Genomic DNA, 11,572 nt, shown 5'->3' with positions numbered 1-11,572 from the left:
TATTAGGCCTCTGTACACCTATGTAGATATTCCATAAAATATCAGCCGTTTCCACCTACAATAGTCATTTACAACATTAACAATGTCTACACTGTATTTCTGAACAATTTGATGTTATTTTAATGGACAGGAAAAAAAAATTCTTTCAAAAACAAGGAAATGTCTAAGTGACCCCAAACTTTTGATCGGTAGTATATGTATTTATACAAAAGTGTAATTATACTTATTTTTTAGATTTTAAGGAATTATTGTATTATTGCTGAACTATCATTTTGCTTATCTTCCAGAAAAACAGTACTTGTTCTGAAAATAATATATATTCTCCTCCAAACAGACTCTAGAATTTAATGCCACTATTATCAGAAAGAGAGAGAGAGTGTGTCTGTGTGTGCGTGTGTGGGTGTGTGTGTGTTGTAACTGCAAGTACGAGGGCGGGTTCATGCAAGGATACCGAGTCATCAGGAAGTGAAACAGAACAGAATGTGCTGCACTAATCTGATTGAAAAACACTGCCCTGAGTGGTCGGAAGAAAAAAATAAGATGTTTTATTTAAGCTAAAAGAGAATTCTGTGTCACAGGCGAAGAAGAGCAACAACAACGAAAACAACAAAACATTTGAACCACAGACACAAGACATTTTGTTGGATTTTGTTAGCCCATAGTGTGAGAAAAGTTGCCTAGTGCACTCTCACTCAAACATGAACACCACAACAAAATAAAAGCTGAGCAACATAATGCTCTTTGTTTGTTAGCGAGGCATGTGTGTTATGCAACCCCATAAATTTAATCTCCTGTCCTAATCCTTTTTAGCTGTGGACTTTTAGCCTCCGGGGGTCATAGGGGTTGATAGTTGAGGAACATGGAAGTCGTCTGGCTGAACCGCGCTGTGCTCTAAATCATACATTCCGTTAGATATTATCTCAAAGTTTAGAGCTCTGAGCTGGGGGCCAGAGTCAACTACTAAGCCCTGTTTTTTTAATGAATAGGGCAAAGCTAAGCACCATGTTTGTGGTTTAAATAAGTTAGACGGAGGGACCTGGCTGTAGGAGAGGGGGATGAGTGATAAGAAGAAAGGGAGTATGTTTTATTGGAAGGCAAAGACAGAGTAATGTTTGTAATTAGAAACTAGGTCAAACAGTCTGAACTTAACCAAAGCCTATAGGCTACAAGTGGTGACGCTTGTTGGGATTCCATGACTCCTGATAGTACCACATGATGAAATCGGGAGGGATACTATGGATCTGTCTCCGTCCATATGTTAATACGTCCGTCACAAGTTATATCTAAGACACTGCTGACCCAATTTTGACAAAACTTGGTTGAATGATGCGTCTTGCCATCGAGATTCTGCATTTACAAAATTACACTGATTGGCCCAAGTGGCGTCTATAGTAATCAACTTAAATTCCAGACTTTGAACAAGCGTATCTCCTGTCCCGTTTCAGCTACAGTCATTACATGTTGTACATACAGCAAATAGAGTCCCTCATGAGAAACAACTTTCCCATAAGAACCTATAAACTCTGAACATTAGATTTTCTGCAAAGTTGACCTTTTGTCCCCCACCAAACTTTGAACAAGCATATATCCTGCCCTGTTTTCCCATATTGACGAATCGTGGATGAATGATGCTTCTTGCCATCAACATCCAGCATTTATAAAATTACACTAATTGGATCAAGGGTGGAATTATAGTAACAGCAACACTTGATTGTTTGTTTCTCTCTCTCATTAATCCACCCATCATAAATTAGAATAGTTGTCACTAATTGGCTCCATCATTTGTGGGGGATGACATGTTTATGGTTGCATTACAACATTACACATCTTTTCCGACATGTGAGATAATTAACTTGTTCTCTGTACTATCATAGAGCTTTGGAATCGTGACAGTACGTACTTTTGAGGAAAACGGGCAGGTTTCTCGACTCATTCCCTTACATTGAGACGGGATTGCGTGACGATTAGTTTAGAAACCGCGTGACGCAGATGACAACGTCAACGCGATTGGTCGACAGTCTGCTGGATGAGGTCTTTCTCTAATATTTATGCCACAAACTGGCTAGTAAGATTATTTATTTCCGGTCAACGCCATTTTCGAACGCCTTGTGGACTTCTTCTGCTGCTAGCAAAAATTCTTCGGAGCTGTAATCGGAGACTTTGGCCAATACATAACTGGTAACATTTCGATTCATGGAACTGGGAATGAAAATAATTTAAGATTTAGTAACATGCACTGTAAAATAGTTTATCTTCAGTTAAATTGAACCGTCAACAAAAGCCAGCTAGCTTGCTTGCTAACCCCGATGCGCCTCGACGGCTAATGTGGCTGCTAACTAATGAAACAAACAATGAACATCATTGACTAACTAGAGTGATACAATTAATACAGTTTTTGTTTTGTTTTTTACTGTCTGTAATTATTAAATGCATGTAACCATGCACTTTTTTTTTTTTTTAGCAAAGTAGCAAGGTCGAAACCTAATGTTAATATTAGCTAACGTTGGCTAAGCACTATAATTTGTCTGGTACCTAGCTAACTAATCAAGACTCCCTCTTTTGTTCCAGTTTATTATTTCGTCAGCTGTTCAAAGGAAACCAGGATCCGTCGAGATGGGAGGTAATTAGCTATGCATCCATCGTCTTTTCCGGTCTCCTGATCTGAAAATGAAAATAACTGCTTGGCACCAACAGTGTTGTCACAAATCACGAAATATGTATTTCATAATATATTAATTAATGTAATTGTGCATGACTGGATCTCATCTAGATTATTTAATTTTCCTCTTTAACCTTTCACTCAGAACCTGCTCATCTCAGAGATTGTCCTCTGGATTGCAAGGTGTATGTAGGGAACTTGGGCAACAGTGGAAACAAGACTGAGTTGGAGAGGGCGTTTGGGTACTATGGCCCTTTGCGGAGTGTGTGGGTGGCCAGGAACCCCCCAGGCTTTGCCTTTGTCGAGTTTGAGGATCCCAGAGATGCAACCGATGCTGTGAGAGAACTGGATGGACGGTAGGCCTCAAGGGGATATTCACTTGATTATTTGGGTCATAGCTCATGACATACATTGAAAGATTATTCCAGTTTAACTTGTGATTCTGCTATTGCTCCGTGTGAACAGGACGCTGTGTGGCTGCAGAGTGAGAGTTGAATTGTCCAATGGGGAGAAACGCTCGAGGAGCCGTGGACCTCCTCCCTCCGGGAGCCGTCGCACTGGACGTGAAGACTACAGCAGCAGGCGCCGTGGGAGCCCGCCTGTCAGACGCCGGTATAATACATCAACTCTCACCTACACTTATTCTCACCCACTTTTAACATGTAGTCCTACAAGTGTTTATCACCTACCTTGCCAGTCAACCCCAAGCCCTTCCATCACATCTCCCTCACTTCCAACTGTTCCATATGTACTATAATTTCAATTTAAACACTTGGACCTAACACACAATCCCGCACTGTAGGTTCGTTAGTGCTGTGATACGTTAGAACTTTTTTTTGCTATGGACACAATCAGAGCTGAGATGTCAATTTACTCATCACAGGGATTGGGTCCCCTTTTAACAGTGACAATTTAGGTGATTTTGAAAGGCTTAATTCAGGCATCATTTGTTTAGATCTAGGCAATACATTTTCGAAATTACATTTTAGATAATGGTAACAAATTTCAATAAAGGGGGCACTTGTTTGATCATTTTATTACTATATGGATGTTGGTTTTGTTTCACTTTTCTCAGTTTGATTTTTATATTTATATTAATAAAAATAAACCCCGTTGCAGAGTCATCACCATCCCTCTTCTCACCACCCTCTCAGACAGTCAACTAGTCCTCTTACAGCATCATGTGACCACTGACCAGCGCCAGCACCGTGCCCCACCCAATCAGCTTGGCTGGTGCCGTGTCACATGACCCAGGCATGGCCAGTCATGTTCCAGCCTATTGGTTCCTGAGCATGCAGCTCTCAGCCTCCTCCAACGTTAACCCGATCGGCATCGTCGCAGCCCACCTCACAATTCCGACCAATCAGCGATTTTTAACTCCTTTCCCCAATTATCAACACAACTACCTACAAGCAGCACAGCAGCCCTCGGCTAACCCCATAAAGACAGGGAAAATCTACAACTACTGTACCCCCTCCAGCCAACCAACTTCATATCTCCAACACTTGCAACTTGTGGGTAATCCTCTCTGCAAATTCTACCTCCCTCGCCATCAGTCTGGCTTCCTTGCGTCATTTCTATCTTGTGTCCAAACCTGAAAAAATAGTAAGTTCCTTTTCTCCTGCTTTTTGTAGTGTCATGCTTACCACAGGTTTGGTTTTACAGCTGCTTGATGGTATGAAATTGGCAGTCATGGAAATTGTCATTTGAATTTAGTTTCAAACATCAACTTGTGAGTACAATAATAAGAATCTTGAATCCCCCTCCCATAGATCATAAATGAAAAGCTTTTATCCTTAAACTCAAAAGTTCTGTGGTCTTGGAGCTGCCCTGGTTAGCATGAACTGTATGAGGTCCAATATTGGTATTGTGCCCTATGTCCATCTATGCAACAAAACAGTACAGTATGTAGCTTAAGTCTGCATACCTGTACTTAAAAATGTTCTCTCTAATTCATTCTCACTTGGTTTTATAAGAGGTCTCATTTTGACCTCAGTTGGTTGTCCAAGCATTCTGTCCTCTAGCAGGGGTGCAGAGAGGATGTCCTATTCTGATCTGTCTGCAGAAAGAGGAAGGCTGTGTGGTATTGTTAAATGATTGGAATGGTGTTTCTTCAGGGATAAGGAATGCCATATTTGATTGGAGGTGATGCCTTTATGCACTGTATTAAATGTTTTTCCTGCTCCATCCACCTCCAGCTCTCCTAGGAGGAGGAGCTTCAGCCGCAGTCGCAGCAGGTGAGCCTAAGTGCCTCTTTACCCCAGCCTACAATGTAATCAGTGTTGTGGTAACTAACTATAGTTTTCCTCACAAATATAAATATATCTGTACCCAATAGTAGATCAGTCTAGTACAGATTAGGGGTGTAACAGTACACCAAACCCATGGGGTCACAGTTCTGTTTCGGTACTGCGGAAAAATTAAATGCCAACAGTTTCTGTAGTAAATGTTTATTTAATAAACTACAAAGTGGTGCTATTTCTTATTTACATGCATGATCATGAGTCCTGTAATGCCTGATGAAAGCACAATCAGGAATACCAACCCAGTACTCACAACTAAAATAAATCACATTTTATTAGTAACATGCGCCGAATACAACAGGGGTAGACTTACAATGAAATTCTTACAGTTGAAGTCGGAAGTTTACATACATTTAAGTCATTTAGCAGACACTCTTATCCAGAGCGACTTACAAATTGGTGCGTTCACCTTATGACATCCAGTGGAACAGCCACTTTACAATAGTGCATCTAAATCTTTTAAGGGGGGGGGGGTGAGAAGGATTACTTTATCCTATCCTAGGTATTCCTTAAAGAGGTGGGGTTTCAGGTGTCTCCGGAAGGTGGTGATTGACTCCGCTGTCCTGGCGTCGTGAGGGAGTTTGTTCCTTAGACAACTACATTTAAACGGTTTTTCACAATTCCTGACATTTAACCCTAGTAAAAATTCCCTGTCTTAGGTCAGTTAGGATCACCACTTAATTTTAAGAATGTGAAATGTTATAATAATAGTAGTTATTTATTTCAGCTTTTTTCTTTAATCACATTCCTGGTTGGTCAGAAGTTTACATTAACTCAATTAGTATTTGTTAGCATTGCCTTTTAAATTGTTTAATTTGGGTCAAATGTTTCAGGTATCCTTCCACAAGCTTCCTGCAATAAGTTGGGGGAATTTTGGCCCATTCCTCCTGACAGCTGGTGTAACTGAGTCAGGTTTGAAGGCATCCTTGCTCGCACACTCTTTCAGTTCTGCCCACAAATGTATTGGATTGAGGTCAGGGCTTTGTGATGGCCACTCCAATACCGTGACTTTGTTGTTCTTAAGCCATTTTGCCACAACTTTGGAAGTATGCTTGGGGTGATTGTCCATTTGGAAGACCCATTTGCGACCAAGCTTTAACTTCCTGCCTGACTGATGTCTTGAGATGTTGAGAATATATCCACATGATTTTCCTGTCTCATGATGCCATCTATTTTGTGAAGTGCACCAGTCCCTCCTGCAGAAAAGCACCCCCACAACATGATGCTGACGCCCCGTGCTTCATGGTTGGGATGGTGTTCTTCGGCTTGCAAGCCTCGCCCTTTTTCCTCCAAACATAACAATGGCCAGACAGTTCTATTTTTGTTTTATCAGACCAAAGTATGATCTTTTTCCCCACGTGCAGTTGCAAACGGTAGTCAGGCTTTAGTGCGGTTTTGGAGCAGTGGCGTCTTCCTTGTTGAGCGGCCTTTCAGGTTATGTCGATATAGGACTCGTTTTACTGTGGATATAGATACTTTTGTACCCGTTTCCTCCAGCATCTTCACAAGGTCCTTTGCTGTTCTGGGATTGATTTGCACTTTTCGCACCAAAGTACGTTCATCTCTATGAGACAGAACGCATCTCCTTCCTGAGCGGTATGACTGCTGCGTGGTCCCATGGTGTTTATATTTGCATACTATTGTTTGTACAGAGGAATGTGGTACCTTCAGGCATTTGGAAATTGCTCCCAAGGATGAACCAGACTTGTGGAGGTCTACCATTTTTTTTCTGAGGTCTTGGCTGATTTCCTTTGATTTTCCTTTGATGTCAAGCAAAGAGGCACTGAGTTTGAAGGTAGGCCTTGAAATACCAGCTTCTAAAGCCATGACAATTTTCTGGAATTTTCCAAGCTGTTTAAAGGCACAGTCAACTTAGTGTATGTAAACTGCTGTCCATTGGAATTGTGATACAGTGAAATAATCTGTCTAAACAATTGTTGGGAAAATGACTTCTGTCATGCACAAAGTAGTTGTACTAACTGACTTGCCAAAACTATAGTTTGTTAACAAGAAATTTGTGGAGTGGTTGATAAACAAGTTTTAAATGTCTCCAACCTAAGTGTGTAAACTTCTGATTTCAACTGTACTTACAGGCCCCTAACCAACAATGCCGTTTAAAAAGTACAAATAAGAAATAAATGTAACAAGTAGTTAAAGAGCTACAGAAAAATAACAATAGCGAGACTATATATATAAAGGGGGTAACAGTACAGAGTCTATGTGCGGGGGCACCTGTTAGTCAACGTAATTGAGGTAATATGTACACTACCGTTCAAAAGTTTGGGGTCACTTAGAAATGTCCTTATTTTTGAAAGAAGAGCACAATTTGTCCAATAAAATGACATCAAATTGATCATAAATGCAGTGTAGACATTGTTAATGTTGTATGACTATTATGGAATATCTACATAGGCGTACAGAGACCCATTAACAGAAACCATCACTCCTGTGTTCCGGTGACATGTTAGCTAATCCAAGTTTATCATTTTTAAAAGGCTAATTGAGCATTAGAAAACCCTTTTGCAATTGTTAGCACAGCTGAAAACTTTTTCTGATTTTAAAGAAGCAATAAAACTGGCCTTTTAGACTTGAGTATCTGGAGCATCAGCATTTTTGGGTTTGATTACAGGCTCAAAATGGCCAGAAAAATACTTTATTCTGAAACTAAATGAGAACTTGTTCTCAACTGGCCTACCTAGTTTGAGAAATAGATGTCTCACAAGTCCTCAACTGGCAGCTTCATTTAAATAGTACCCGCAAAACACCAGTCTCAACGTCAACATTGAAGAGGCGACCCCGGGATGCTGGCATTCTAGGCAGAGTTGCAAAGAAAAAGCCATATCTCAGACTGGCCAAAAAAAATAAAAGATTGAGATGGGCAAAAGAACAGACACTGGACAGAGGAACTCTACCTAGAAGGCCAGCATCCCAACATCGCCTCTTCACTGTTGACGTTGAGACTGGTGTTTTGCGGGTACTATTTAAATTAAGCTGCCAGTTGAGGAAGTGAGAGGTGTCTGTTTCTCAAACTAGACACTCTAATGTACTTGTCCTCTTTCTCAGTTGTGCACCGGGGCCTCCCACTATTCTAGTTAGACGGTTTGCGGTGTTCTTTGAAGGGAATAGTACACAGCTTTGTACGAGGTCTTCAGTTTCTTGGCAATTTCTCACATTAAATATCCTTAATTTCTCAGAAGAATAGACTGACAAGCTTAAAAATATATATATTTCATCAGGTAGGCCAGTTGAACAAGTTCTCATTTACAGTTTTGGAAGAAAGTTATTTGTTTCTGGCCATTTTGAGCCAGTAATCGAACCCACAAATGCTGATTCTCCAGATACTCAACTAGTCTAAAGGCCAGTTTTATTGCTTCTTTAATCATCACAACAGTTTTCAGCTGTGCTAACAAAATTGAAAAAGGGTTTTCTAATGATCGATTAGCCTTTTAAAATGATCAACTTGGATTCGCTAACACAACGTGCTATTGGAACACAGGAGTGATGGTTGCTGATAATGGGCCTCTACGCCTATGTAGATATTCAAATAGTGCAAATAGTCTGGGTAGCTATTTGATTAGCTGTTCAGGAGTCTTATGGCTTGGGGGTAGAAGCTGTTTAGAAGCCTCTTGGACCTAGCCATGGTGTTCCGGTACCGCTTGCTGTGCAGTCTATGACTAGGGTGGCTGGAGTCTTTGACAATTTTTAGGGCCTTCCTCTGATACCGCCTGCTGTAGATGTTCTGGATGGCAGGAAGCTTGGCTCCTGTGATGAACTGGGCCGTACGCACTACCCTCTGTAATGCCTTGCGGTCGGAGGCTGAGCAGTTGCCATACCAATCAGTGATGCAACCAGTCAGGATGCTCTCGATGGTGCAGCTGTATAACCTTTTTAGTATCTGAGGACCCATGCCAAATCTTTTCAGTCTCCTGGAAGGGAATAGGTTCTTCACGACTGTCTTGGTGTCCTTGGACCATGTTAGTTTGTTGATGTGGATACAAAGGAACTTGACGCTCTCAACCTGCTCCACTACAGCCCTGTTGATGAGTGGGTGTTTGCTCGGTCCTCCTTTTCCTGTAGTCCACAATCATCTAATATTGTCTTGATCACGTTGAGGGAGAGGTTGTTGTTGTCCTGGAACCACACCACCAGGTCTCTGACCACCTCCCTATAGGCTGTCTCGTTGTCGGTAATCAGGCCTACCGCTGTTGTCATCGGAAAACTTAATAGTGTTGGAGTCGTGCCTGGCTGTGCAGTTGTGGGTGAACCGGGCGTATAGGAAGGGACTGAGCACGCACCCCTGAGTGGCCCCTGTGGTGAGGATCAGCGTGGCAGGTGTGGTGTTGCCTACCCTTACCACCTGGGGGTGGCCCGTCAGGAAGTCTAGGATCCAGTTGCAGAGGGGGGTGTTTAGTCCTAAGGTCCTTAGCTTATTGTTGCGCTTTGAGAGTACTGTGGTGTTGAATGCTGAGCTGTAGTCGATGAATGGCATTCTAACATAGGTGTTCCTTTTGTCCAGGTGGGAAAGGGCAGTGTGGATACAATCTCTATTGCACTCATCTGTGGATCTGTTGGGGCGGTATGCAAATTGGAGTGGGTTTAGGGTTTCTGGGATAATGGTGTTGATGTGAGCCATGACTAGCCTTTCAAATCACTTCATGGCTACAGACGTGAGTGCTACGGGTCGGTAGTCATTTAGGCAGGTTACCTTAGTGTTCTTGGGCACAAGGACTATGGTGGTCTGCTTAAAACATGTTGGTATTAGACTCGGACAGGGAGAGGTTGAAAATATCAGTGAAGACACTTGCCAGTTGGTCAGCGCATGCTCGCAGTACACGTCCTGGTAATCCGTCTGGCCTTATCCAATTACGATCTTGTCTCATTGCTGCAATTCCCCAACGGGCTCAGGAGAGGCGACGGTCGAACCATGCGTTCTCCGAAACATGACCCGCCAAACCGCGCTTAACACATGCTTGCTTAACCCGGAAGCCAGCCGCACCAATGTGTCGTAGAAAACACAGTTCAGCTGATGACTGAAGTCAGCCTAGAGGCACCCGGCCCGCCACAAGGAGTCGCTAGAGCGCAATGAGCCAAGTAATGCCCACCCTTGGCCAAACCCTCCCCTAACCCGGACGACGCTGGGCAATTGTGTGCTGCCCTATGGGACTCACGGTTGTGACATCCTGGGATCAAACCCAGGTCTGTAGTGACGCTTCAAGTACTGCGATGCAGTGCCTTATACCGCTGCGCAGCTTGGGAAGCCCCATAGGGTCTAGTTAACGTACGCCATAGATATTTACTCAGGGTGCATAGGCCTACAATGCAGTGTTTATTTTCTGTATTCAGGTTGACTGAGCTTCCTCACTACGTGTACCGTTACACCCCTAGTACACATGGTTCTCACATTGTTGATACTAATTGGGGCTGTCTAGTTTCAAGTGACAATTCTTCAAATGTAATAATCCTGAGAGATATCTGAATACATGTCAGTACATTGGAAACACTAACTTGTTCTTCTCTAGGTCTCTGTCAAGAGACCGAAGAAGAGAGAGGTCTATCTCCAGAGACAGGATCCATAAACCTTCAAGATCCTTCTCAAGGTCTCGGAGGTAAATGTGTGTGCGTGTTCACTGGCGTCTGTGTCTTGACATGCGTCTTCCTATATAGGCTTGTATTTTTTTTAGGCCTATGGATTGTAGTAATGCATTGTGCAAGTTATTCTTGTTTCTGACAACTTTTTATTTCATTTATTTTTCAGCCGCTCCAGGACCGCTGAGAGAAAGTGAGTGTCTGACAGTCTGAACTCAGTCCAAACCTGAGTATGTCTTGTATAGAATCAGGTTCTGAATGAGTGCATTTCATTTTAAAATGATTAACCTTTTTAGATTTGTGTTTAGGTGAGACAGCCATGTCTGTCCATCTGTGAAACAACTGTTTTTGAAAGCTGTATAGTTCGAATTACTGTCTTTATTCTACCAAATGTCTCTTTCACTTGTTTAAACATACAGATGACTGAATTACTGTCCAACTACAACTAACACATTGTCCAATAGGGGCAGGGGTTTGTTTTGAACATTCAGTCCAGCCTAAATATGGGAGTATGGGAGTATCTGTCAATGTGGGAATAACATAACTACGTTATTTGTTTCTGTTAAACATTTGGTAACGTTTCACTGGGCATACATTTTTGAATTATGTAGAATTTTGATTGTGACACTGTTCTTGGATGGGAGATACAGCTTTTGAGTTACACTTTAACCGTTCTGTCATTAAATTGTTCTTCATGTGGAAATTTGTCTAACTCAACTTGAGTACATCCCATTTTAACTTCTGCATATTTAATTGATTCTGACTGATTTGTTGAGCTCTACCCACATTGCAAGTACCGTGCATTTGAAAATGTATTTAGACCCATTTACTTTCTCCATTTTGTTACTTTACAGCCTTATTCTGAAACTGCGTATTAAAAAAATCTCAATCGACACACAATACCCCAAAATGACAAAGCAAAAACAGGGTTTTAGAAATGTTTGCAAATGTGTTAAACGTTACATTTAATAAATTAAATTTAAAAAATTACTTGGTTGTTGTGCTGTTGGAAGGTGAACCTTCA

The 11,572-nt window shown here is 41.8% G+C and overlaps 1 protein-coding gene across 3 annotated transcripts; it reads left to right on the top strand.

Moving 5' to 3' along the window:
- Positions 1–2,004: 2,004 nt before the first annotated feature.
- On the top strand, positions 2,005–11,538 carry LOC115142169 (serine/arginine-rich splicing factor 3-like). Of its 3 annotated transcripts, none has more exons than XR_003865476.2 (7): positions 2,005–2,178; positions 2,569–2,620; positions 2,805–3,015; positions 3,125–3,271; positions 3,779–4,264; positions 4,858–4,896; positions 10,482–10,531. XR_003865476.2 is itself a non-coding variant. In XM_029681634.2 (7 exons), the coding sequence occupies exons 2-7, from the start codon at positions 2,614–2,616 to the stop codon at positions 10,743–10,745; spliced, it is 519 nt and encodes a 172-aa protein (XP_029537494.1). In that variant the 5' UTR covers positions 2,044–2,178; positions 2,569–2,613; the 3' UTR covers positions 10,746–11,538. The 3 variants fall into 3 exon arrangements, 1 of the variants encoding a protein (XP_029537494.1); XM_029681634.2 differs by lacking the exon at positions 3,779–4,264 and adding an exon at positions 10,718–11,538 and having other exon boundaries at positions 2,044–2,178; positions 10,482–10,568; XR_010459326.1 differs by having other exon boundaries at positions 3,779–4,896; positions 10,482–10,544.
- Positions 11,539–11,572: the final 34 nt, after the last annotated feature.

This window comes from Oncorhynchus nerka, linkage group LG2 (genome assembly GCF_034236695.1).
Source record: "Oncorhynchus nerka isolate Pitt River linkage group LG2, Oner_Uvic_2.0, whole genome shotgun sequence".
Lineage (NCBI taxonomy): Eukaryota > Metazoa > Chordata > Actinopteri > Salmoniformes > Salmonidae > Oncorhynchus > Oncorhynchus nerka.
This window is presented reverse-complemented; position numbering and strand designations above follow the sequence as displayed.

What these genes read in the sequence shown, in the direction of transcription:
- LOC115142169 (XM_029681634.2), top strand. An exon ending in TTCAGCCGCAGTCGCAGCAG is followed by an intron (nt 4,897 to 10,481) that starts GTGAGCCTAAGT and finishes GTTCTTCTCTAG; the next exon opens with GTCTCTGTCAAGAGACCGAA. An exon ending in TCCTTCTCAAGGTCTCGGAG is followed by an intron (nt 10,569 to 10,717) that starts GTAAATGTGTGT and finishes TTTATTTTTCAG; the next exon opens with CCGCTCCAGGACCGCTGAGA.